General features: G+C 48.0%; 1 protein-coding gene across 4 annotated transcripts in view; it reads left to right on the top strand.

Moving 5' to 3' along the window:
• Nucleotides 1–26,132, top strand: part of tlk1a (tousled-like kinase 1a) — a 29,796-nt gene extending 3,664 nt beyond the window's left edge. For 3 of the 4 annotated variants that reach the window (XM_036545384.1, XM_036545383.1, XM_036545385.1), the window contains 21 exons: nucleotides 10,120–10,241; nucleotides 10,405–10,476; nucleotides 13,383–13,421; nucleotides 15,051–15,126; nucleotides 15,227–15,270; nucleotides 15,643–15,738; nucleotides 16,114–16,200; nucleotides 16,306–16,398; nucleotides 16,841–16,951; nucleotides 19,140–19,276; nucleotides 20,030–20,218; nucleotides 20,398–20,464; nucleotides 20,963–21,060; nucleotides 21,605–21,686; nucleotides 21,807–21,898; nucleotides 22,234–22,323; nucleotides 22,742–22,911; nucleotides 23,555–23,690; nucleotides 24,219–24,330; nucleotides 24,436–24,543; nucleotides 25,176–26,132. In XM_036545384.1, the coding sequence (XP_036401277.1) occupies nucleotides 10,120–10,241; nucleotides 10,405–10,476; nucleotides 13,383–13,421; nucleotides 15,051–15,126; nucleotides 15,227–15,270; nucleotides 15,643–15,738; nucleotides 16,114–16,200; nucleotides 16,306–16,398; nucleotides 16,841–16,951; nucleotides 19,140–19,276; nucleotides 20,030–20,218; nucleotides 20,398–20,464; nucleotides 20,963–21,060; nucleotides 21,605–21,686; nucleotides 21,807–21,898; nucleotides 22,234–22,323; nucleotides 22,742–22,911; nucleotides 23,555–23,690; nucleotides 24,219–24,330; nucleotides 24,436–24,543; nucleotides 25,176–25,367 (2,213 nt within the window). In that variant the 3' untranslated portion in view covers nucleotides 25,368–26,132. Of the gene's footprint in view, nucleotides 1–10,072; nucleotides 10,242–10,404; nucleotides 10,477–13,382; nucleotides 13,422–15,050; nucleotides 15,127–15,226; nucleotides 15,271–15,642; nucleotides 15,739–16,113; nucleotides 16,201–16,305; nucleotides 16,399–16,840; nucleotides 16,952–19,139; nucleotides 19,277–20,029; nucleotides 20,219–20,397; nucleotides 20,465–20,962; nucleotides 21,061–21,604; nucleotides 21,687–21,806; nucleotides 21,899–22,233; nucleotides 22,324–22,741; nucleotides 22,912–23,554; nucleotides 23,691–24,218; nucleotides 24,331–24,435; nucleotides 24,544–25,175 lie in introns of all 4 variants that reach the window. The other variant, XM_036545386.1, reaches the window with a different exon arrangement.
• Nucleotides 26,133–27,203: the final 1,071 nt, after the last annotated feature.

Below are 27,203 nucleotides of genomic sequence, written 5' to 3'. Positions count from 1 at the left end.
GGATAGAAAACTCTACCCTTTTTTTTCTTACTTATTGCTTTGTTTCTGTTTTTTTCTGGATCAGTGCTCTGTTATTGAGGTAGCAGTTAGCAGAATATCGCTGGTTGGAAAGGGTTGAGGTTTTAAAAATTCAATGCTTGATGTTGACTCGGCTATCTTGGAAGTTGTGGTCATTTATCAGGGAAAAGTAAAGATGGTGTCCATTAGATTTGCGCCTTTTATTCCAGCTGTAGGATTGCTAGAATGAACCTCACATTAAAGCCATACAGAGAGCTGGTTTGCTGTCAGTATCACCATTGCCACAAACTGATGATGTTTTGCTAATATTGTGATAATAAGGGGGTTATTTTGACATAACCCATGGTACTGGGTTTTAAAACAGTGTGCCCTAAAATGGGTCTGTGTATTAACACTTTTCATCCGCTTGGGACATTTACATGGATTTTTGTCTTGTGTTTCTTTTGACATGGTTTCTGCCGTTTTCTCTGTGGTAATATAATTTTTTCGTTCGCAGTAGGGCAAAGTTCAGACTATTTTTGGGCTGTAAACAAGCTCACAGCCATTTTTCAGCTGCTCAGCAGAAGCTATAGTCCAGCATTCCTAAACTCCTGTAGGGCCTGACTCTGGTAGGGCCTTATTTCATGTAGACTACAGAGTGTTGCTCTGTGACGCACAGACACGTCTGTATGTGTGTGTGTGTGTGTGTGTGTGTGTGTGTGTGTGTGTTAGAGAGAGGAGATGGTGGGGGGGTGAGGGAGTGACGTTTCTGTTTCCTAAGGAAATTGATCCTTGTCACAAAGCCACAGCAGCTGGCACCTGATTCTCTGCTCTTGTGGCTCTGAGACACCATGAGGACGAGGCGGGGGATGTGAGCGTGCGACGTACGTTAATGCAGATCTTTGTGTGTGTGTATCTGTGAAGGAATCTATTTGTGTGTTTGTCTGTGTCTGCCTCAGTGTGAACTTGTTTATATGTGATTATATGTGTCTCTGTATGTCTGCTTCTGTGTGAGTGTATGTGTACCTGTATCGCTGGATGTATACATGTGTGCTTGTCTGCCTCAGTATGAGCTTGTGTGTGTGTGTGTGTGTGTGTGTGTTTGTGCATGCATGTGTGTGTAACATTGGGCATCCTCCTGTTGCTGTACAGCGTTTGGAAGCGTTTGCATCTTCTGGAAGCCGTCCTCATCCTCACTGGGGCCCACAGGTCTCACACTGCAGGAGAACACAGTGATGCTGTATGTAGTTACCATTGGATTTTAACACTGTCAAGCCAAGCCATTTGATCAAAAATGGAGCAAGAGAGGTCGTGTAAAGCTTCCTGACCGTTCCTTAGATATCACAGTGGCAGTCGGACAGATCCACTCAGCCGGTGTCGCATGCGTGTCTGGAGCGCTGTCTTTAATCTCGACCCGCGCAATTGTAGCGAAACCCGCGGTGTAAAGAGGGCGGGCGGCTGAGTTTGGTGGCACCGGGATTACCGGATAACGCCACATGTCAGCTGTTGGCAGCGTGAGCGCTGGGCCGAGGAGGCGGGGTTTGAGGTTACACGCTGACTGCCGCGGTCACCTGACCCGAGAAGCTCCGGGCTCAAGAGCGCGTAAGCGAAATGGTGGGGGTCGCGGAGAGCTCAGGGGGGGGGGTCGCGCTGGAGACGGCACATCGCCGCGGGAGCGGCCCTGGGCGAGACGCACTGGCGTGCAGAGGCGGTCAGACGCCAGGGCGCTAACGCGGATCTGCAGGACGTTAAGCTCATTATTTGATGTGTGTGGTATCGTGAGCTGCTGTAGTGTCACGTATGGTGGCGGAATCAAGTTTTTCACGATCAAGCGGTTATCTCTCGGGCGAGTAATTCTTTGTGACTGCTGGTCCGGTTCAGCAAAGGTTGAGTGAGAAGTGAGTAACTGTATCCCTTTAGTAAGCGCTACTTGTAAAACTTGCTGCGTTTTTATTAAGACAAAGGGCCTGAGTTTCCAAGATCCTCTATTCATCCTCACCAAGGCAGTTCATTGGGTTGCAACATGCGGATTTGTGTCAAAGCATAACATCAAGTTCATTTTAATACCTTTTGTGAATACTTTTGAATCCTGTTTACCTCTACATGACTGTCATTTGGCAGATGCTCTCATCCAGCTTGACTTACATAGGTTACAGTTTTATCCATTTATACAGCTGGATATTTACCTGTACATAAAGTAGCTGGGTTTTTTTTGCAAGAGCATTGCAAGCATATACTTAATGGCTGCTAAAGACATAATGTAATTTTCAAAGGGAGTGATTCCCAGCAAGGCCTGCATATTAATACAGATGCCTAATAAATAAACAGCAGTAGTAAAGTACCGTTAGTTTGAAAATCATATACAAGTATGAAGTACGTAATACATACAACATTAAGTTACACGGCCAAAGATTATAAAATAAATTTTTCAATGCACTTAACAGCATTTTGCTATATTAGGTGTGAGGGGGAAATTGCCAGTGCTCTACAGTCAGAGAGGTTCGATTAGCTGAGTTGTGGGACCACCATTAACATACAAATACAGACCGCCCATTAATGGTTAGGTAAAAACAAATGTTTAAGGTCAATAATATTAACTGTGTCTTAAAGAATAAATTAAATTGCATTTAAATTATGATGTTTTTTGAAGATGGGAAGTCTGCTTAGAATTGAAGAATGGGCACACACAAATACTACCAAAGGTTATCTTAACATATTTTACCCATGTCGCCCACCGAGAGTGTAAGCTGGTAGTGATCTAGTGAAATGCCTGGTTAATTTGTTTTGACACAGGTCTCTCTACCTGTCGGATAATACAGAGAATTTCTTCTGGACCATTAGCTATGTTTTTATAGATTGTATTTTTTAAAAAATGGACAGGCAGAGGTGTTTGATTCTTTTGAAAATGAAGGGCCTAACCAAGGTAGGTAATTGTTTGAGGAACTTGGTGGAGTCTGATCTCTATGCAGGGCTGCTTGGTGTTTGCTCATTTTCATATTTGCGTTGTGGCATTTCTGAAGGTACTCCAGAGATGTGTCGAAATGACTGTAGCTATCCTCTTCACATTGACAGCACTAGGGCATTGTCATTCAACAGCTGTTTAGTGTTTCTGGTTGTTACAGTTAGCCTTACGCTAAGTCATTTGTTCGGTACAGGTCACCCATTTATAGATCTGATTCTCTCCAGGAACAGTTAGACTCTCCTTGCTGCTGTGCCAAGTCCTCGCTGAGTGTATTTTCATGAATTTTATGATTGCGCCCGTTTCTCAAATTAAAAAAAAAAAATCATGTGGGGCTTCCAGGCAAGTCTTTTTAATCCTCTACATGCATGTCTTGGTTTCCTGACTGACATCAAGCCAGCATATGAAACTTCGCTGGAAGTATTTGGTTCTTGGAAATGCTTGACCAAGAAAACCCCGCAGAGACAGAGAGGGTGGAAAAAAAAATTCTACATGAGTAGCCAGTTGGATGTAGACTACCGCGCTTTCATGACAACATCAAAGTTTCAGTTTCCTAGAACGAAGAATAAAGATGGCCAAATGGTTCTCTTAAAGTTGAAGGATTTGGGTAAATATATCTTGAAAACCTTGAATAAGTTGCATTTGATTTGTCGTCTGTTTGCGTAGTGCTTAAGTCTCTGAATGGCCCAGCGGATCTGCCTTGTACTCACTAAGGGCTTAAACTAACAGTAATAGCAACAGTGCAAATAATGAATGTGTCTTCAGGAGAGATCAGCGTCTGCTTGTACAGCTCGTGAGCTTGTTCTGACATTTAAATTCCCCTCAACATCGTTTTAAACGCTGCGCTTAGTTTGGGTTTATTTGCAGCTGTGGGATCTCAGAAAACCAGAACTGCAACTTTGTTGTGGTCGCGGTAATCTAACCAGGAAAGCCATGCTGGCGACACAGTGCAGTTTGACAGTTTCCCCGTGCCATGGTCACCAAACTCACTCATGTGACTGCAGCATGGCAAATGCATAGTTATGTAAGGAAAGTTCCAGTCAGCTTGGTTGCCACCACAAACAGTGTTGCGGTTTTATTTTTGCCATTCGTGTGCCACTTTTGCCAATCCGCCAAATAATGGTGGTTTTAGCACTCAGGTCACTCATTGATTTGAACAGACTTAAAGCTGTCGAACTGAACAGACTCGGTCATTCTAGTCAACAGCGTTAAGGTGGAGATACAGGAGGGCTACAGGCTGCAGTGTCCGTTCTGTATTCAGTGCTCAGGAAACCTCGCTTTTTCTCATACCTGTCATTTCACTGAAAAAGGGTTGGCAGGTAGCGGGCACGATGAAGGTGATGGCACCCTCATCAACATTAACATGTGTCTCATTATGTCTTTTACTGGCAGTAATTTGGAGGGTTTTCCACCTAAAGTCAGCAGCAGAGAGCAATGACAGTTATGATGGAAAAGATACTTGTTAATATTATTAGCAATTGCTAATTTCGGGTCACATGACCGCCTCTCCAGATGTGATTGGCTTGTTCTTAATGATAAAAGACCAATGCTGTTGAGCAAATAAAGGGATTAATGAGGTGGATTAGGGTAGCTATTTCAAGCTGAGTTCTGTCAGCACGACAAGAGGGGATAGCTGTACAGTAGTTAAAGATACGTTTCACTTGGACTCCAGGAAGTATTTTTCTCACCCCATGAGTCCCTAATAGAAGGAGTAGTTTATCAGGACTCGAAGTGGTTAAGGAGACGCTTGGAGTGTTGAAACCCAGGCTGAATAAATAGGCTAAACATCCTGTTTGTTTCTCTACACATTGGTTTTATGCTGTTGTGTTCTTACCTGTGATGGTAATTGCATAAATGACTGTGCTCTTCCGAAGTGGCTGCGAAATGTTCATAAAATGGGGGGAGAGAAGCAGGAAGGAGAATGAAGTGAGTCATAATATTAAAATGGCACATTAGTGAGTTTGTGTGCTAGCATAACTACTTAGTTAACGTTGGTATGACGTTCTGTATGTTTTTTTTTGTGGAATTGCTAGATGTTAGAAATAGATGTTCAAATAGTACATATTCATGAACTTCAATAAGTATGAGTGTTTTTGGGACACTTTTACTCACTGCACTTTGCCAGTGATTGTAAACTTGTTGGGTAATTATTTATTTATTCCCAAACGTTCCTGGAAATGTCATGATCTGGGTTGTCGGGGTCAGCAATCAGAGGCACTTGTTGGTAAAATATCGGCTTACACACTGAATCAATAAGTCCCGAAGATCCTCAGCGTGACCTCAGGATGCAAGAGGCAGGACAGAACTCTGTGGAAAAACACCCTCAGAAAGAAAGCCGAATCCGTCAGGATCTTTTTTGAAATGTAGTGTATTGGATATCACTTTTTTCCGGTGTGTAATGCAAGATTCCCCATAACAAGAACATCTTGTTTTGTTTGTCCTTTTACTAATTTATTGTGTGTGTTTGTTTGTGCATGTGGGAGAGTGTATGTGTTTCGTGTGTCTCTGGGCCAGCCTGTGTGTGCGTGTGCGTGTGCATGTATGTGTGTTTAGATTTTGTGTTAGAATGTGAGTACCTGGGTGTGTTTAGTTTGTGTTCTGTTGCACTCTTGTGTGAGTGTGTGTGTGATTAGAGTAATTGTGTGTGTATGTTTAGTGTGTCTGTGAGTGCGAGTGTGTGTGTTTAGTGTGTCTGCGAGTATGACTGTGTGTTTAGTGTGTCTGTATAATGTGTGTGTGTGTGTGTGTGTGCCTAGTGTCTGTGTGAGTATGAGTGTGTGTCTTTAGTGTGTCTGTGCAAGTATGAGTGTGTGTTTAGTGTGTCTGTGTGTGAGTGTGTGTCTAGTGTGTCTGTGCAAGTATGAGTGTGTTTAGTTTGTATGTGAGTATGTGTGTTTAGTGTGTCTGAGCGAGTATATGTGTGTGTGCGTGCGAGTGTGTGTGTGTGTGTTTTTTAGCGTACTGGGTGTGGGAGTTCTTCACAGTGAAGAGCCACATGGCGCAGCAGAGGCCTCTAAGCCTGGCCACAGCCTGCCAGGATGCTCTGAGCAGCACATCCATTCCGCCTCTCTTTCCCCCACAAACACGAAGAGGTGGCGTCCATCTTGGGTGTCTGTGCCTGCAGTACCTGATCCTCTGTGTCTCAGGGGTGTTTTGTTTTTTTTTTTTTTTTTTAGCACTCAGCAGCAGCGAGGCCTTCAGGGGAGACAGAGCCAGGCTGCTGCTGGCCTGAGCATGAGCGTAAGGCACACTCTAATGATCTCTGCCCGACACTCCGCGCTGACGGCGTAATATAGCCTAAATGCAATATCTGCGGCGGCTCAGCAGGGGGGTGGAATTAGGTTAGAGACTAACAAGGACTTAATAAACCTCCTCTTAAAATGGCAGCTGTTCACGAGCGGCGTAATCTATCAGCTTACTGTACAATTACAATTATGTTTAGATTCCCCCGCTTCCCCGGGTCTCGGTGGTGTCGTGATGCTTGCCTCCCCCTTCCTCCAGTGAGCCGGCATCGGCGGTCTCTGGTGGGCGGCTGGGTTTTCAGCCCGAGGGTGAGAGGAAAGGAGAGCCGGGGGCAGCAGGTCGTTTGCCATGCTTGTGGGCTTCTGCGGGCGTCTCTGGATCAGTAAACACCGGGGCTGTTAGCATAGTCGCGACCGCAGGCCTCCCTTTTAGGCTGCCTTTAGGCCAGCTTTGATGTGTAGCCAGTGGTGCTCGGGTACTGTTGTTGCCATGAGGCAGCAGTGTGGTGTTGTGTTAAGGAGTAGGGTTCGTAACCAGAATTTTGCTGGTTCGATTCCCCGCTGGGGCACTGCCTCTGTAACCTTGTGGAAGGTAAATATCCAGTTGTATAAATAGATAACATATGAAATTTTTAACCTATGTAAGTCGCTGTGGAGAAGAGTGTTTGTTGACAATAAAGTAAGATAATGTAATGTAATGCCCAGCTAATGGGTAGAACCATTGGAATGACACCTCTGTATGTGAATCCCACATGCATTCTGGGATTGATACGCAGAATGTGAGTGTGGAGGTGCAGGTTTGATTTCAATGAATTGGGTGGGGTATGTGTGCTTGTGGCAGTGTGTAGGTGTTCTCGGGGCGTTGCAGTCCCAGGCGGGGGTGTGTCTGCCCATGTTGGGCTATCATGTCAGTCTCGGTGTGTTAACCCAAGCGCTCGAGTTGACGCACTTGCTCTGTGTTAATACTTTGCTCCCCGAAGGGAGGAGAGTTGTTGGAGATCTGTTTAGGTGTTGGCTCAGGGAGAGCGCGCTCATGCGAAGGTAGAAAGGAATGCTGGTGCAGACTGAGGCCCCGCGGACTGCCGCGTTTGACTCCAGCTCTGATGCTTCGGCAGCTCTTTGTGTCGGAGCCAGGCGGGGCGGGCCAGCGGCGCAGCACTCGGAATCCTCCCGGAGACAGACCCGCATTGTTCCCGGGGCCCGCACCGCCGGCCGCAGAGGGGTCGCGCCTCCTCGTCTGTGGAGGGCCGGAGACGCCGGGGGGGGGGGGCGAACGCGCTCTGCGAGAGGACCCGGCGCTGAGCCCGTGGGGCTGATGGCAGGAGAGCCCGGGCGCGGTGTCGGCTGCAGGGACACACAGCAGTGCGTTGGCAGAGCGGTTACAGAATCAGCCAGTTTATTCTCTCTGTGTGGCTTTTTCGCTGTTGTAGTTTTTTTTCTTTTTTTTTTTTTGTTCTTTTTTTCACTTCTCACCCAGCTCACACTACCGGCAAGGTGAAAGCGACCTGACCTGACCTCGGAAATCTCGCCGTTTTTCCACCTCTTGCTCAAGCACCCTGCCTTGTTTAAGGCAGAGGAACGTGTGAAAAGGCGATCGCTGACTCTTTGTCGGCAGTTTTGATGGAAAAAAAATTCAGTATTTTTTTTTTTTTCGTTTACATGCGCGCAGTGGCACCTGCAGGGGTGACGTTTTTCGTTGTGGGAGCGTTGTGGGAGCGTTCTGAGCAGATGCAGGTGTGGCGAAGCCTCCTGCCGCAGTCGAAACGCGGCGGATGCGTTTGGAATGTGGCCCTGGTGGAGCCCCGACCGTGTCTGGAGAGTTGCCCCCCCCCCGCGGGGGTCTGCTTCGCCTCTGTTGCCTGGAGAGCTCTCCCAGTAGAGTTACCTCATCTCTGCCTGAGGCCAGGGCCTGAGGCCTGTGTGTGCTGAAGGAGGTCAGGACTGAGCTCTACAGTCAAAACACTGAAAAGCTTCTCTTACCATCCACCGTTCACATATAGCTTTAGGCTCTGATGTACGTCCTGAGGTTTTTTTTTTTCCATCTGTTGAGAGATTTTGATACTAAATCTTGTGGTAGCCAGCCTGATGCTTCTCTACAGTGATCAAATAAACATTGTGAGCTCTTTTAAACATCTCAGGAAAACAGTTGTCTTTTTTCATTTTTTCCACTGTTCTGTGTACTTTTTTGCCATGAACGTATTTGTTTCTGAAGAGGATGTGCTTTCTGTTTGTTACGGTATTGTTTAGTGTTGCTAAGTGGCTCTTTGAAAAGAGTAAACTTGGAAATTAACACAGGGCTTTTTTCCCCTTTCAGTTCAGACATGAACTAACCAGATATTTCAGCCTATTAAAATTTGCAGACGGAGGAAATTGCTTTCAGCTGTTCTTTATATGTGACGGGGGAACAATCTTCTCATTAGCGTGACTTTGTCAAAACCTTATTTTATTCAAAGTTAAATGAATAGGCGCGTTAAATCCCGCTGTTTCTATTACAGGTTGTCTGTGCTGCCTTTTGATTTTTTTTTTTTTTCTCTCAGGGTCGACAGCAGAGATCCGCAGATTTGAATCGGTCCTGACTGGTAGCGCTGGGAGAGTGAGGCTTTGTGAGCCTAAAGTGGGCGGAGCCTAAAGTGGTCTTTGACCTTACAGACCAACCTTAGTGCAGCGGTGTCTTTCGGTTTGTTCATAAGAGTCAGTGATTGGCATCACGTGATAGCTCCTTCCATTATGAGATTTCATGAAGCCCACCCTATCCCAGCTGCTGAGTAGGATCACAGTTTGAATTTCCTGCTGTTTGGCAGATGTATGGAGACATATGACTCTGAACTGCTTCGGGCAGCTTGCTTTGTGCTTAACCTCAGCACTGCTTTTGGAGCGACAAGAAGTAGTTACAGATGATGTAACTGACCAAAAAATGTCAACGTCGCAACCATTTTAAAAGCGGCACTGTAGCATAGTGGTAAGGAGCAGGGCTTGTAACTGAAACTTTGCCGGTTCGATTCCTTGCTGGGGCACTGCTGTTGTACCCTTGGGCAAGGTAGTTAACCCAGATTTGCCTCAGTAAATATCCAGCAGCATAAACGTACTGTATAATATGTAAAATTGTAACATATGTAAGTCGCTCTGGATAAGAAGTAAGTGACAGTATTGTAATGTAGCGGTGTGCTTTTGTGCTGCCAGGTTACCTAGCGATGAAGAGATGAAGAGCAGGCCGCAGTCTTCCTCCAGGAGGCTGCTGTAGATGCAGGCACAGAGCAGAGCTCAGCGGTTGCTTGGGTGGTTACGCGCCTCATTGTTTCCACACAAAGGAGGGACATTACCAAAGGGTCCCGGTCCCTCGAGGAAGTCCCCCAACGGAAGGTCATATAATTAGCTGCTGGCTGAAAGGGCCGGGGATAGTCACACTGTGTGAGGGGTAAAAGTACACAGGCACAGTGGGGTTCATCCCTGTGTGTGTCTGCAGCTCTCATCTAGAGGAATATGAGATGTTTCAGGACTGTGTGGTCTAGAGGAGTGGGGATATGTTTCAGTAGATGATGGTGTGAGGCAGAAGAGTGCGGTGTTTCAGTAGATGATGGTGTGAGGCAGAAGAGTGTGGTGTGTCAGTAGATGATGGTGTGAGGCAGAAAATTATGGTGTTTCAATAATAGATGGTCGTGTGGTTTTGTGTAAGCAGGTCTCTGATGGTGACCCCTTCCCTGTTTCAGTAGAGGATGGTGTGATGTACAAGTATATGATGATGTACAAGTATACTCAAGTAATGGATTGTGTGTATGTGTAAGGGGGTCTCTGAAGTGCTCTGACAGAGACCCCCTCCCTGTTTCAGAAGCGTGTGTGTAAGGGAGTCTCTGATGGACCCTCCTCCCTGTTTCAGGAGCGTGTGTGTAAGGGGCTCTCTGACAGACCCCCTCCCTGTTTCAGGAGCGATGGAGGAGCTGCACAGCCTGGACCCCAGGAGGCAGGAGCTGCTGGAGGCGCGCTTCATGGGGGGGGTCAGCGGCAGCACCGGGGGCAGCACAGGGAGTGCCAGCGGGGGCATGAAAGTGAGTCTTGCACACAGACACAGATACACATACATACGCGTACAAACTTTAAATTATTTTCATAGAACTAAACTGATGAAAGCTATGGAAATAACAAAAAACATTATTTTCTGGAAAGATCGCCTGTTATACTGAAAATTCACATTTTCTGTTGTTTTCCTAGGGCTTGACAAACAATGAATGTTCAAACCACAGTTTTGGAAGCCTTGGTTCCTCGAGTGACAAGGAGTCCGAGGTAGGCCCGTTCATTCACGTTTACGTTCTGAAGCGTCTGAATCAGGGACAGTCCCCACAGCTGTTTTGACTGGGACGAAGGGGCTGTTTTTCACCCCACCGTTAGATGCTGCAGACGGTTTGCGAGTGTTTTGTGTTTTGGTTAGGTGTTGCCGAATGCGGTGGCTGTTTGGCAGGGCAGCTCGGCAGAGGAGCGGCCTGTATAAAAGCCTGTACTCCCCGTTACCGTTATTGCCGTCAGCGAAAGTGAAACGGAGCAAAATTAAACACGGCGAGAGCAGGGAAAACGGCGGGGCAATCGAGCGGCTTTATTCCGAGGCGCACCGCGCGGTGAAACGGTGAGGCAATCGCGCGGCTTTATTCCGAGGCGCACCGCGCGGTGAAACGGTGAGGCAATCGAGCGGCTTTATTCCGAGGCGCACTGCGCGGTGAAACGGTGAGGCAATCGAGCGGCTTTATTCCGAGGCGCACTGCGCGGTGAAACAGTGAGGCAATCGAGCGGCTTTATTCCGAGGCGCACTGCGCGGTGAAACGGCGAGGCAATTGAGCCGGGCAGCGCCGACCCAATCGGAATCCCGCCGGCTGCGTCTGAGGGCTAGCTCCCGGGTGCCGGGTCTCTGACGAGCACGGGCGCGTGCACACACCCAGAGGCGCATTGTTCGGGCCCTCCTAGCCCTTCCCTTCCTCTGTGCCAGTACACCTGCCGGTGCAATAAATCACTGACGCGGTGTTTGTGCGTGTGTGTGCTTGCGTGTGCTTGCGTGTGCTTGCGTGTGCTTGCGTGTGCGTGCGTGCGCGCGTGTGCGTGCGTGTGCGTGCGTGTGCGTGTGTGTGCGTGCGTGTGTGTGCGTGCGTGTGCGTGTGTGTGCGTGTGTGCGTGTGCGTGTGTGTGTGTGAATGTGTTTGTGCGTGTGTGTGTGTGTGTCTGAATGTGTTTGTGCGTGTGTACAAGCGTGTGTATGTATCGTAATGTGTTTGCGTGCATGTGTGTGCTTGTGTGTGCGCACGCATGCGTGTGAGTGTGTATGTATGCATCTGAGTGCATGTATGCGTGCATGTGTCTGTGTGTGTGTTTGCGGTAGATCTCGTGAGACAGAACAGACCGTCCTTGTCCGTGTCTGCTCTGCTGAATCAGTGCAGTTGTCACCTGCACAGATGCTGGCCATGCGTCACAGACGCTCCCTAACGACACGCTGGCCTCCCTCTCCATCAGAGCCTGTAACGCACAGACGCTCCCTAACGACGCGCTGGTGTCCCTCTCCGTCAGAGCCCATAACACACAGACGCTCCCTAACGACACGCTGGCCTCCCTCTCCATCAGAGCCTGTAATGCACAGACGCTCCCTAACGACGCGCTGGCTTCCCTCTCCATCAGAGCCCATAACACACAGATGCTCCCTAACGACATGCTGGCCTCCCTCTCCATCAGAGCCTGTAACGCACAGACGCTCCCTAACAACGCGCTGGTGTCCCTCTCCGTCAGAGCCCATAACACACAGACGCTCCCTAACGACACGCTGGCCTCCCTCTCCATCAGAGCCTGTAACGCACAGACGCTCCCTAACGACGCGCTGGTGTCCCTCTCCGTCAGAGCCCATAACACACAGACGCTCCCTAACGACACGCTGGCCTCCCTCTCCATCAGAGCCTGTAATGCACAGACGCTCCCTAACGACGCGCTGGCTTCCCTCTCCATCAGAGCCCATAACACACAGATGCTCCCTAACGACATGCTGGCCTCCCTCTCCATCAGAGCCTGTAACGCACAGACGCTCCCTAACAACGCGCTGGCGTCCCTCTCTGTCAGAACCCATAACACACAGACGCTCCCTAACGACACGCCGCTCCTCCCTCTCCATTACAGCCTGTCACCAGCAGCCCGCAGCCCGCTGGTCTCTCCCGGCCTGCCTGTCTGCAGGGCCTCTCACCGCGTATAAATCACCCACAGATTATTTTTAGGGATTTTAATGAAAGGAAATGTTTTAGAAAGGGACGTGCTACATTTTCCTGACATTCCCGCACTCTGAAAGTGGCACGCAGGTGTGATGAATACAGTCTCATATTTCGCCTTCGCAGATGACTGCCTAGAGGGGCACTTTGGCTGCTGTCGCCATTGTAGAGTGTGTGTGTGTGTGTGTGTGTGTGTGTGTGTGTGTGTTTGTGCGTGTGTACAAGCGTGTTTAGGTAGGACTCGATGAGGAGTGGTGTCTGGTTGGCCTTGTGCGGCGTGAGAATAGCAGGGCCTCTATATTTATCCCATTCTGAGTGACCAGGTCTGCATTCATAGCAAAGGGGGCGAATGAAAGAGATCGGTTTCTGTGGGCCACAGTTGTCTCCTAGGGTCCAAATTCATTTTTCAGTCTCCTCTCAGACACAGGCAGACATCTGAGACACCGTGTCTGTCTCTGTGCCCTCCTTGATTTGGTCTGGAAATGCCAGCGATGACAGTGCACGCAGTGAGCAGAGCGCACCCCCCCGACACCCCCCGCACCCCCGCGCCACTCGCCCCCACGCGCTGTTAAAAACCGTTTGCGCCGCCACCTCCTTTACGCTTTCCATTACATTTAGTCTTTGTCAGAATGGGGCTAAATATAAACAGGATGTCGTCAGGTTTTTTTTTTCCTTTCTTCCCCTGACTTTTCTGTGCCGTTACCGTTTTTGCACAGTGCACTGAACTGAACTTGTTTTCCTCTCTCTCTCTCTCTGTCTCTCTCTCTGTATCTCTCTCTCCCTCTGTGTCTCTCTCTCTCTCCTCCCTCTCTCTCCCCCTCTCTATCTCCCTCCCTGTATCTCTCTCTCTCTCCCTCTCCCTCCCCCTCTCCCCCTCTCTCCCTCCCTCTCCCTCTCTCCCTCTCTCTCTCTCTCTCTCTCTCCCTCTCTCTCTCTGTCCCCCCCGTCTCTCTGCAGGGTTCCGACGTGAAGAGGGGCAGCTCTCCAGCTTACTCGGTATGTATGGCTTTGTGTTCTCCTTCCTGTCTCGGGCAGCAGTCGGCTGCACTCTGCGGTCACGTGACGGCCGGCACTGAGGCTTGTCCCTGGATGACTGGTTGTGTCCGGAAGCCGCGCAGACCACGCGCAAGCGGGACGGCCACAGGGGAGGAAGGGGTCGTTCCCGCTTCCCAGGTCGGAGACGAGCGGCTCGTCTTGCTGTCTCTGGAGAGAAAGGTCCGATAACCTGCAAGATCAATCAAAGCGCCAGGGGCCAGGAGTCGCCTCTGAGCGACCGCCCTTCCCTCCTCTCTTTGGCAGAGAGATGCTGGGGAAGTCCTCCCTCCCATGTGTCAACTGTGGCCACACTGAAACAGGCATGTTTAACCAGCTGGTGGCTGCTCTGTGGGCTAAAACCCAGCTGGTTCTTGTCGGATGGGGTGCAGGGGGGTTGGAGACAAGGCTGCAATTCACTGTAGGCCCCCCACTCCTCCCCCACCTGCCTGTGTGAGAGCTGTCTGGTCTCTCTCAGCCCTGGAGAGATTAGCATTCTGCTTGTCAGGCTGTGCACCAAGCCCTTTGTGTTTGAAGTCCATTGGATGGACTGCTGCACCTTTCCCCTTGATATGCCGCATCGGTTATGTTACAAAAAGGAGGCCGATTATGCGTAAATGAATTGTGCGTATGGGTTTCACACGGAGCTCTCAATAGGGCATCATTCCGGTGCAAAACGACAAGACCGTTTTGAGTACAGACAGAGCCCTCGCCGTTTGAATGGAATGATAAGGGACCGCCAGGTTACCCAGCGTTTCTGTTCAGTATAACTGGATTTGTCTCTCCAACCCCCCCCCCCCATTTTTGGAAACACATTCTGCAGTCCACTTCAGTCCGCCTCTAATATAAAATCTTCCACTTGTTAATGAATTGCACGCAATTACAAAGAAAATCTCAGCACGATTTTGCGGCGTTTACTGGCGCCGCGGTCCACTGGAAACCCGCGAGAACAAACTGCGTAACAGCAGCGCATTTATAAGCAAGGAACAAGTATAGCTCGGCTGAAATAAGAAGTCAGGAGTCAAGAAAACCTTATTGTTAAAGCCATGCGGATGACAGCTGATGTATGGCTCGTTGAGAAGGTTGGCACAGCTTTCGTCTGTGTTGGAAGCGGAGCGCAGCATTTACTGTGTGTGTCTTGGCATGCCTCGGCCTTCAGAGGCGCTCCGGTAGTTGGTTCTGTGCGCGGTTCTGGTTTCGGCGGCCAGCCCGTGCTCCGCGCGCTCCGCTCGGGCGGTCTCTGCTTTGTCTCAGCTTTGTCATTCTTTCCACCGACCGGCCCTTGCCAAGAAGCCGAGGTGGGCTAGCGCGCCCGCTCGCGGAAAAGACGCCGGCGAAGTTCGCCCGCGATTCGCTCGCAAAGCTGAGAGAAGCGGTTGGTTATCCTGTGAGGCGCAGAAGAGGCTGTTTAGAGGAGCGTCGTCAACAAACAGGAAGCCACTTCGTTTCGACGAGAGTTGAGGAGCGCGGGGCGCGCTCTCACAGTCGGCCTGTGGTGGAAGGATGCTGCCTTCACTCTTGTTTTGTTGTCAGCTGCAGTTTGCCAGGGCTTTGCAGGCTTTATAAAAATGCTTTGTGGTCTCTCCCCTCCAGACCCCTGAAAAGAAGCACTCTGAGTCCTCGAGAGGAAGAAAGAGGAAAGCTGAGAACCAGTCAGAGAGCAGCCAAGGTGCACCCATCTCTGTGTCGCACGCTGAATACGTGCACTGTGCTGTCGGTCGTCATTGTGACATGCAGGCTAACTCTTCTGCGTTCCTTCATTTTTACAGGGAAGTCCGTCGTACGAGGACCCAAAATTAGCGATTACTTTGACGTAAGTAATGCTTCCGTGTTCCTGACACCAAAGCTGAGAAAGAGCAGAGCTCCTCAGAGGCCTCTTGCAGATGATGAGAATGTGGGATGATGGTTAATCTGAGGGTTTTGCAGTCTTGCTGCCAGTCGGAAGGTCTTAAGCCCGTGTGTGCACTTGCGCCCGGCCTCTCTGAGAGATTACCCGTGCTGCGTTTTTACAGAATTTTAATTAAGTTGTGATGCAAGCGGACCAAATGCACACAAAGATGGGGGGGGGCATCTCCAAACAAAGTCTTGGCATAAAGAGGGCTTTTTGCGCCCGTGTGCCCAGGCAGTAGGCAGTGATGTCACTCTCTTGTTCTCACTGTGGTCGTCTCCCCCCCCCAACACTTAGTTTCAGGGTGGGAATGGGTCCAGTCCGGTGAGAGGTCTCCCCCACGTCATCCGCTCTCCCCAGAACTCACATTCCCATTCCGCTCCGGGCTCCACTGTGAGTATCTTCACAAGACTTTGTATGCATTGGCTAGATATTCAACTCAACTGATTTTTGGACGTGAAACAGCTGAAGCGGTGTGGTCTAACACAGAACATCCTCAGCTAGCATAGCAATATAGACAGTGCTGGAACCTCCTTTACAAGATGGGCAGAAGGAACGCAGGAGCTAAATATCTGGTCATAATATAGAATGTCTGTGGTATCTGTTCATCACTGGGACACTTCCCAGCATGCTTTAGTTTATGATGTCATTTTAGATTATGAGATGTGACAGCTGCCAGCATTTGTTTTATTCCATCATAAATTTGCAGTTAATTAAAGACATGCATCATGAGTAACTGACAACATTTTCTCCCTCTCTCCATCACAGATTAGACAAAATAGCTCATCTCCGACTAGTCTGTCTTTCGGGGACCATATGATGCATCCAAAACAGTTATCAATCAAATGTGTCCAGGTAAGAAGGATCTTCTAATTCCTTCTTTGTCTTTCCTCACACACAGTATCTCTGATCAGAGGAGCTCAAACAGGGTTTGTTTTTTTTTTTTCCCCGTCACCGCAGACTGACCTTACTGTGATAAAGCTGGCCGCCCTTGAAAGTAATAAGAACCTGGACCTGGAGAAGAAAGAGGGGAGGATAGACGATCTGCTTCGGGTAAGAGGGCGCCCCCGTCCTTCCGAGGTCCGCCGATCGCCTCTCTCTCACCTAGGCGTTGTGCGCCTGGCACTCGGAGAATTAACTGCCTGCGCAGATCAGTCTCCTCAGGTTCAGGCTCCCGTCTGAGGTGTTAGTGCTGAGAGAAACGGCAGGCGGGTGCTGTAGCTTTGCGAAACGCCTTTTGATCTGGCTGTGCTGCTCCATCAGCTGCAGCATGTCAGGGCGCCTGAGCACTCTGGGTAATTCCTCGTGGGGCCCCGGGTAGCACCGTACACAGAGAGCGGCCGAGAGAGCGGCCGAGACTGTAACAGTTGAACTCAGAAACATGCATCATTTAATGAATGTGATGTTGAAGAGGGATGTTTGTAAGGGTCTGGGTTTGGGTTTGGAATGATGGGATAATTTTTTTTTGTTTGCTTTATCTGTTTTCTCTCTGCAGGCCAACTGTGATCTCAGGAGACAAATAGATGAACAACAGAAATTACTTGAAAAGTACAAAGAACGCTTAAATAAATGTATCACCATGAGCAAGAAGTTGCTCATTGAAAAGGTACTGTGATTTTTTTTTTTTCCCTGTAAAATTTTTTGAATGATTATCTGAAGGTTTGTCCCTGTAGCTGCCATTTTGTGACAGTAGTCACCCTGATAGAGGAACTTACAGCAATGGCCCAGTGAATGGGCTCACAGTATCCTGACAGCAGCTCTGGTGATGACACATGCACAAAAGCCCACCAGTCAAAACTGGTGGCTGATTCACCTGCTGTATCTTGAATGAAACGCGTCTTCCTAAATACAGGACACCTGTGTTGTGCACTGGTAAGGAGAAGGGCTCGTAACCCAAGGTTGCTTGCTGTCTTCCCTGCAGGGGCACTGTAGTACCCTGGGGCAACGTACTTAACCCAAATTGCCTCAGTGAATATCCAGCTGTGTACTTGGATAATAAAATCACTATATAATCGTTAGCTATACATATAATCGTTTTCCCTGAATAAGTGAGTGTGCTAAGCGAACCCAGTGTGGTAAAAGGGCCACAGGGTATTTCATTTTGAATGGACCAGTTTTGCCAGCTAGCTAACTGAGTGTGTTTAAGGACGGGTTCATTATTTTTAATTTAACAAGTGTAAGAGAAGTGTGGAACGGTTGTATGGCCATGAAATGCGAACGCTGGTGAACAGTGGTGATTGAGTGTGCGAAGATGAAGTCTGAACGTACGCGAACCGTGACAGTGATATTGGAGTGTGTGTGCAGAACAGTGGTGTGTGAATGATTGAAATCTAAGCTGTGACCTCAGCTGGTAGTTATGTGAGAGTGAAGCGTGTGTAGGTATGTTTAGCAATATCTATGCATTTGATCATTTGCAAAGGGGTGGCAGTGTAGCATAGTGGTAAGCAGCAGGACTCATAACCGAAAGGTTCCCGGTTCAATTCCCTGCTGTGGCACTGCTGTTGTGTCCTTGGGCAAGGTAAAATTGCCTCAGTAAATATTCAGCTGTATAAATGGTTACCATTTTAAAAAAATATAACCTATGTAAGTTGTTCTGGATAAGAGCATCCGGTCAATGCCAGTAATGTAATGTGATGAATGTAATGAAACTGGTGTCCATCCGATCATGCACATGGGTTTAAAAAGAAATAAGCGCTGTATCATGTCTGGATTCACAAGCTGCAATCTGGATCAGTCCCAAAGGTACCTTCTCAGGCTTCAGCTTTGGAGGCCGGCCCTTTCTTCATAGATACAAAATGGCTGGAAGGAGGTGTGAGGTAACAGGTCTTCAGATGCAGTTGCAGGAACCGTCGGCTACACCAGCAGAGCACTGTTGCTGCTAGGTTGCATGCAGTGTTCTGTGCAGAATACGGCGCAGTCATGCATGTGTCTGTCAGTGGGTCCCCTCTCCAGTAAGTTCACTTGCATCAAATTACTTTTCCTGCTCTGATTTGAGAGGCTGGTGAGGTGAGTGTGTGGTCACCTGTGTGTGCACTTGATTGACAGTGCTGTAGCTGTAGTCAAAGAAAGTAAGAATTCCCTCTGAGCAAAATAGTGCTGTTCTTTTGTTACCTTTGTGGTTAGTTGTGGCACGGTCCAGTTCAACCTGAATTTAAAGACTGTCAGTACAGGGAAATAAAACTGCTTCTGAGCTGTAAAGCTAATTTTTGTGCTCACTTCCTTAATTCATCTCTTCAGTGCTGTAATTCTTTGTGTCATGCTGTTGGAGAGGTAAACGCTGTGTATTCACAAGCCCATGATATGAAATGTGTTTGAGGTAGTGAACATAGCACCAAGGGGAATAGGATAACGGAGTATGTCTCTGAATGTTATTCTCATCCCTACAAGTAAAAGTTTTGAGTGTGTGATGAGGTAATGAGCTAAATGTGAGCTGTGGTGTCAGGGATGTGGTGAGATGTGAGAGGTTTGAGCTGCGCTATTAGGAATGTAATGGCGGAGTACATTTACATTGTTGTCATTTAGCAGACGCTCTTACCCAGAGCGACTTGCATACAGTAGGTTACAGTTTTATCCATTTATACAGCTGGATGTGTACTGAGGCAATTCTGGGTTAAGTACCTTTCCCAAGGGTACAGCAGCAGCGCCCTAGCAGAGAATAGACCCTGTGGTAAGGAGCCCTGCTGCTGTGAATGTGAGGGCCGTGAGCTGTACTGACGCGTGAACGGGAGGTGAACCGCACCGGGTAAAACGCCGGCACCGCGCTGAAAGCCTTTCCCCCGTGCCGTTGTCTGCAGAGCACGCAGGAGAAGCAGGCGTGCCGGGAGAAGAGCATGCAGGACCGGCTGCGGCTCGGCCACTTCACCTCGGTGCGGCACGGCGCCTCCTTCACCGAGCAGTGGACCGACGGATTCGCCTTCCAGAACCTCGTCAAGTGAGTGACCTCGGCTCTGTGGGCGGGGCTCCGGGCGTTGGGGGCATTGGAGGGGGGGGGGGGGGGGGGGGGGGGGGGTTTATGATGGTGTATCCCGTTCATAACACTACCGCTGCCCCTTTGGTGTAGATAAGGGGAGATGCCTAAATTACCAGAGGTGTACTGTACGACCCGTTTACCAGTTTTAAGTTTTCAGCAGTACATGTACAATGTGAGTGATGTACCTGCCGTTATTACATTAAAGACGGACCGTTATTACATAGCAGACAATCCAGAGCAACTTACATAGGTTGCAGTTTTTACATGTAATCCGTTTATACAGCTGGGCATTTACTGAGGCAATTCTGGGTTAAGTACCTTGGCCAAGGGTACAGCAACAGTGCCCTAGTGGGGAATCGAACCAGCAACCTTTTGGTAACGAGATTTGTTCCTTACCACTATGCTACACTGTAATACTGTAATTAAGGGTCTTCACTGATCAAGGAAGTATGGTAATGAGCTGTGTTTCAGTATTTCAGGACATGTTTTCCTTTTAATGACTGCTCAGACGGTATAATCTGGGTGGCTTGCGTAGGCTGCACACTTACTTTTCAAAGCCTGAAGCATCACCCTCGTTGGTTTCTAAGTTCGTATCTGGTAAACTGAGTAATTCGCTACAAATTTGATTTACGCTTCCACTGCTTGCTTCTCACAAGACATCAGACAGCGGTCTCAGTACGGCGCATCTGTAACATTAGGAATTCCTCTCCTCAGACAGCAAGAGTGGATTAACCAGCAGAGGGAGGAGATTGAGAGGCAAAGAAAACTCCTGGCCAAGAGGAAACCTCCAACGACGAACACCTCCCAAGCGCCCACCACCAACTCTGAGCCAAAGCAGCGCAAAACCAAGGCGGTGAATGGGGCGGACAACGACCCCTTTCTCAAACCCAGCCTACCTCAGCTGTGAGTGGCTGATCCGCGTGTCCGTCGGGGGGCGCGTCTTCAGAATCGTCTGTTTGGATTGTGACGTTAATGCAGATCGAAAGATTGATGGTTTTAAAAAGGTTGTTTGCTGTGCCGAATTTAATGGGTCTTTCGATGAATTTTTTTTTCCTCTCTCCCCCATCTTTTTTTGTTCTCAGGTTGACTCTAGCTGAGTACCATGAGCAGGAGGAGATATTTAAACTGCGACTCGGGCACCTTAAGAAGGTCTGTACGTTTTCCCAGCCTGGCAGAGTAAAGTTAGTTTGGCTTGTTATCAAACGGATCACCTTCTACAGCAGGCGAATTGTACACAGATAACAGACATCAAGGCTCATTCTGCAATCCTGAAACAGCCCTATGGGAATATCCAGACATTGTGTTTCGTGCTGATAGTTCTTGTTAGGACTGACTAGTGTTTTTTTCCTTTGAACTAATCTATATTTTATTAATATGTACATATTTCTTTTTCCTGGTGAATATTTATCAGAGAATTGCTCCAGCCTGAAGCTCTGTCAAGTCAACAGTTAATATTTAATGTGAGACAAGTCAGACGAGTCGAACTGTATTTTGATTAAATGTTTTTTTCTTTTTTCTTTCTTTCTCGGTCTCCTTCTTTGGTATGTCTGTGTCTGTGCGTGTGTGTGTCTGTGCGTATGGTGTGTGTGTGGGTGCATGGGCCTGCATGTGTGTGTGTGTGTGTGTGTGTGTGTGAATCATTTACAGGAAGAAGCTGAAATCCAGGCGGAGCTGGAGCGTCTGGAGAGAGTGCGGAACCTTCACATCCGGGAGCTGAAGAGGATAAATAACGAGGACAGCTCTCAGTGAGTCACACGCCGCCACCGTCACTGTCACCATTGGCTCCGCCGCCGCCGTCACAGGTTCACAAAGGGAGAGGGACCTCGTAGGAGGACACGACTCAGCTCTCGTGTGTCCCTAGAGACGGGTAGCTGTCTTAAACGTCCACAGATCAGGCCTGGTAAAGGGGAACAGTCACATCAGCTGTAATAACAAGGAATTGAGTTCGACACTGTACCCTCACATCATGCAGTGTGGGGGGGCCCCTCTGGGTAACTGAACAGGAGGCCGAGACTGAATTATTAGTGATGGTGCTGAAGCATTCATCTGAAAGGAAGGTTTTTTTAAAAAAAAAAAAAAAAACCTTTTTTAACCTTTTTTTCCAAGAGCAAATTACCTGCTCTGTGCTTTAGATCGATATGCAATGTATAACTTCAGCCATGAGAGCAAAAGGAACAAATCTTCTGTTATTTCACTGAATGTTATCGAACTAGATTGTTAATGGAGATCTCCTTTAAAAAGGCGAGGAACAGCGGAGTTTGGATTAACCAGTGCTGCTTTCCTTTCAAGGTTCAAAGATCACCCCACTTTGAACGAGCGGTATCTACTGTTGCATCTTCTGGGTAGAGGAGGCTTCAGCGAAGTGTATAAGGTACGTGTGAACGGCATCTGGGTTAAATTCCTGCACATGAGAGCAGGTAATCACCACCTCCTGTGAGGGTGGTGTTTTACATAGAGGATGTCCTAAGCTGTGTCCCACTGTCCTTCACAGGCATTTGACCTGTTTGAACAGCGCTACGCTGCAGTGAAAATCCATCAGCTCAACAAAAACTGGAGGGAGGAGAAGAAAGAGAACTACCACAAGTATGATGATCTGTTTGCTGAGGGCGGGTGGGGACTGTAATTATGTCTGTGGGATAAATGAATTGCAGCGGTTGCAGCAAGTGCACTTTCTGGTGCGGCTGGGCACAGAAAGCTGTTCCCACTGCAAATTATGTGTCGCAGTGAGACGCTTCCTCGTGAAACCAGTCCTAGCCGGAGTGTGGATTTGTGAATGATAAAATCGGTGTGGCTGCTCTGCTCTGGGACCGATTGCTGCCCCTGCTGTTGAGACGTTCAGTGAAACAGCCCGCGGCCTCTCCTGCTGTGTGGGTTTTGCTGGCTTTGTCATCAGTGGTGGCTCTGCTGTCCCCTTTCAGACACGCCTGTCGGGAGTACAGAATACATAAGCAGCTGGACCACCCCAGAATAGTGAAGCTCTACGACTACTTCTCATTGGACACGGACACGTGAGTAACCCCACCTCCATCACTCTCGCGGTTTCCTGGCGATAAAACTCCACCCTTTTCTTTAACGGATGGGTGGACCGATGGTAGTAAATTCACCTTAAAGGGCTGTTCTGGGAAATGTTACCTGTGGTTCAATTCACAGGGAGTATATGTAACGTGTTGTTCCTAATTGGAGCTAGAACTACATATTAAGTGTCCTGCAAAAAGCCAGCAAGGAAAATTTTGTGTTAGACATACCAAGCCGCGCCCATTCTGCATATTTATTCAACAAGGCAGATTTATTTAAGTTTGTTTCATCCAATTAAACTCCTTCCCTGGCTTTTTTCCTCAAAGGCCTAGCATTAAACATCTTTTCTAAATGCACTGGCATGACTGTTTGATGCAACAGAACCAAATATTTATCCACCCGTCCCCGCAGGTTTTGTACAGTGTTGGAATACTGTGAAGGCAACGACTTGGACTTCTACTTGAAACAGCACAAGCTGATGTCTGAGAAGGAGGCGCGCTCCATCGTCATGCAGATAGTGAATGCACTGCGATACCTGAACGAAATCAAGCCCCCCATCATCCACTACGACCTCAAGCCAGGTAGGCCGGCGCGCAGAGGGTTCAAACCCCGGGCAGGCACTAACGGGAGCTGTTCTCTGATCAGTAGCTTACCGCATGTTTACCATTTAGCAACTGGAGCATGAAATTAATGTTCAGCTTTCAGGAAATACCAATTCATTATTTGAAATGAGAATGGGTTAAATCCAGGGAATGTGTTTAGTTGGCCATGCCAAGTACTGAGGCAAGACTGATTTGAAAATGGTGGATATGGCCTACCAAACACTTTCCCTGGGTTTCATGTCCTGACAAAGCTGCCCTTAGATGCCCTTTAACAGCGCGCTTCATATGAGGGACTTGTCGACATTCCCACTGCACTGGTGCTGTTTACATTCTCTTAATCGCTGTGGATTAGTGTCTGTGCACTGGAATTATGAGTTAAATAGCACTGGTGTAAGAAATAATAATGCATTGCTGTCAGTTCAGAGCTTTTTTTCGCTTTTGAGCTGTTCTCCACACTCACCCCAACCCCTTACAAATGCATTTTTATGGGACTCTTCTCTGTGGACGACCCGTCTGTTCTGGTGTCAGACTGAAATCAGTTGAGTCCTGTTGTTTGAATGCGACGTTCCGTGCACCGAGCTGATCTCAGATCTGTTCAACAACGCCGTTTCCCTGTGCGAAGGCAACATCCTGCTGGTGGATGGCACGGCCTGCGGGGAAATCAAAATCACAGACTTCGGCCTGTCCAAAATCATGGACGACGACAACTATGGCGTGGACGGGATGGACCTCACGTCGCAAGGAGCGGGGACCTACTGGTGAGAGCCGCCAACTCCGCCGTCTGCCAGCGCCTTTTAAAGTCCCAGGGCTGCAGTGCATTCTGGGTTAAAACACCACCTGGTGATTTAGGGTTGAAACCATAGCAAAAGTGGTTTGGAAGTATGAAAATCTTTGGTAGATATGCTGAAAGGCTCCCTTCAATTTTTTAGAAGACTTTTTTTTTCCTCTAATCTGCCATTTTGTGACACTCTTATTTTTGAAGGTGTTTAATAATAATTGTGCGTTTTGGCTGTTAGCAGTGGAAGCAACCATAGAAATGATAGCATCCCTTCTTGACAAGAAGCGCGAATGACATTTTTACATCGTCAGCTGCAGATGTTCTTTGTCTATGCTTTCAAACCGACACGATCTGAAATTTCCCACCAGATCATGGGGTAAATGAATCAGGGGTACAAGCTGTGTGTGAGGGGGCAATCTCAGGCAGCTCCTTCATATAAAGACTTACACTGCCGTTGTAAACTCCTGTTAGATTTAGATAAATCTGAAGCTTGATTGTGTTTTTGCAGGTATTTGCCTCCTGAATGTTTCGTAGTTGGGAAAGAACCTCCCAAGATCTCGAATAAGGTGGACGTTTGGTCGGTGGGGGTCATCTTTTTCCAGTGTCTCTACGGGAGGAAGGTGTACCACTTTTTCCAGTTCCCAATTTCTTTTTAAATTCTATTTAAATCAAACTGGTTCCTCTTACAGAATAAAAATAATAAAACGGTTCATGTTCTTTTTCAGCCTTTTGGTCACAACCAATCCCAGCAGGACATTCTTCAGGAGAACACAATACTGAAAGCCACGGAAGTCCAGTTTCCCGTCAAGCCCGTCGCCAGTAACGAAGCAAAGGTCAGCGTCCACACTGAACTGTAAAAAAAAAAAAAAACAAAAAAACATGCAGGTCACCAGAAGGGGGCGCTCTTGGTACAATGTCATTGTTTAAACTTACTACATTACGTTATTGTTATTAGGCAGGCGTTCTTACCCAGAGGATATTTAGTAAGACAATTCTGAATTGAGTACCTTGCCCAAGGGTCTAATAGCAGTGCCCCAGCAGGGGATGGAACCAGCAACCTTTGGGTTACGAGCCCTGTTCCTTCCCGCTACACTACACTTAACAAAAATGGTTTTGTTTTTCTTGAAAGCAAGTTCCCTGTGGGCTGGGCTTTGACAGTCGTCAACATTTCATTGGAAAAGGGGAGGATGGTATTTAAGAGGTATTCCCAGGGGGTGCTTTAGTGTTGGTCAGCAATGCTTCTTTGATGACCTCTAGTGGCCAAACCTTTCATAGACATTAGAGGTTGACGGCGTGGTTTGCACAGACCACACTAGGACAGAGATTGGCTCAAGTTTGTGCTGAAAGTCAGACCGAGCCTTGGGCTGTGCTCCCTCTGGGATGTCCCGTGTTTATTTATAGCGGAGATGTTTTTCAGAGTGGTGAAGGTTGTGAATGGGTTGCGTCTGTCCTGTGCTCCTCACAGGCCTTTATACGCCGCTGTCTGGCGTACCGAAAGGAGGACCGTTTCGACGTGCACCAGCTGGGCAGCGACTCCTACCTGCTTCCTCACATGAGGAGGTCCAACTCCTCAGGGAACCTGCAGATGGGGGGTTCCGGTGGCTCGGCCCCCCCCCTCATCCAGCATCATCTCCTACTGAGCGCCTGCACTGATTGACCGACCGACCGACTGACCGCCCCCCCACCCCACCCCCTGATCGCCCGCTCCGCTCCTTCCAGCGGCAGGCAGGAGGGGAGGGGGCCAAGTGCCACCCAATCGGTGTGTGAAACGACTGGTCCGGGCTGCCGTAGCGTTCTCCGTGGCGGAACCGGGATTTATTCTGCGCTCGGACCGCACCGGGCCAGACACTGGCGTTTGAAAAAGCGCAAACTGATATTTAAAAAGAAACACACACAAACACACACACACACACACACACACGTGCGCGCGAAAGCCTTTCAAAGGTTATACAGAATTATAGAGCACTGCAACAAAATTAGCTTGAAAAGGCGACTCTGAAAACGAGGAGTCCTCCCCGTTGGTTGGATGACTGGGGAGGCTAAAGGGAGACATAGCGGCCTGCTGTTTAGAGTAAATTAACTTGGTGCCTGCCTGGAAGCTGAGCCGTGGGACTGCAGCGAGTTTACGCAAGGACCTGACACTCTTCACCCATCTACAGCGGTCTCACTCTCAGACGAGGAGTGACGCTCCCACAGAGAATGCCATTTGCTTTGGTATGTATGTGCACATATGTATAAAGTATGTGGATACAAATATAATGTTTTTTTTTCCAGTAATGGGAGAGCAATGGGTGCGTAAAGGTGAGGTCTGTCATGATTTTGGCCCAGGCAGCATCATAGTCGAATGCACAACGTAACCAAATGTAGACAAGCTGCAATGTATAGAATCCTATGCAGGAAGATTTTTAAAAAAATCCCTCTTAGAATATATGTGTATATTTACTGTACAGGAGTCAAATTTCAGTTCAACTTCAAATTTCAGCAGTTAAATTCTGTACAAAAGTTTAACATTTCTGTTTTTTTTTTTTTTTGTTTTTGTTTTTGTAAATTGTTTCCTGGAGCATTTCATTTTTGCTGCTATTGATGTCGCTTTTACTTTTGAAAAAAGGCTGTATGATCTACTTTAGGTACAAATTGTACAGTTCTGTTTAAAAAAAAAAAAAAATAAATGATAATAATTACCAGGAAATCACCGCATGCTATAAAAGTGAGTTGCTAGCAGACTGTTGGCTGTCTGCTGTTGTTTGGCAACTGGGCGCGGTTGTCACGGGGATAAGGAGTGGGAGGGGCTCTTCAGTCATACCCCCTCATGTTTTTTTTTTTCTTTTTTTATTAAATGAAGCTACTAAGATGCCGCTGCCGTGAAGTGCCGTGACCGCCAAGTCCAGTACAATCTCCTAACTCTTCATGGTATATCTGTACTGTACTTTGCTCCGGTCAGTGTCTTGAAGTGTCCATGAAAACTGAACTAATGCTTGTTTGCAATTTCCGAAAAAGGCCAATTGCCTGCTACCAAACAGGTTACGCTGCAGTGTCCAAGAGATGAGCTTTTGGCTAACTTTTTTTTTTGTTTTGTTGTTGTTGCAAGCTTTTATTCAGACCCACCCCTTCCTCTCCACTGTACATTAAACAGAATAACTGTATCTCAAGGTGCTGCTGAAATTGTAGAGAATGTAGCCAAAAGAGTAATAAATATTAAAAAAAAACCCTGATTTTAATACATCAACGCAGCATGGTTTCCTGGAACTAAGGGGGGGGGGGGGTCATGATATTCCACCAGTACTGTTTCAGCCAGAGAAACCCTGGTTTCATGCATTTGAATATTAGAAAAATTTTTTATCCTAATGTGGGGATTGGAAAAATACACTGTATAATGTTGGTGTGAGAAACACTGTCTAATATCAGGCCTCATTGGCTGCAGAATGTGACGAGGCTCATAGACAGTGGCCTGCCCAGTGCTTCCTGCTGCAGTCCATGTGTATCCTTATTCAGT

Source organism: Megalops cyprinoides, chromosome 14, assembly GCF_013368585.1.
Source record: "Megalops cyprinoides isolate fMegCyp1 chromosome 14, fMegCyp1.pri, whole genome shotgun sequence".
Classification (NCBI taxonomy): domain Eukaryota; kingdom Metazoa; phylum Chordata; class Actinopteri; order Elopiformes; family Megalopidae; genus Megalops; species Megalops cyprinoides.
The sequence above is the reverse complement of the archived record's forward strand: the minus strand, read 5'-3'. Positions and strand labels throughout refer to the sequence as shown.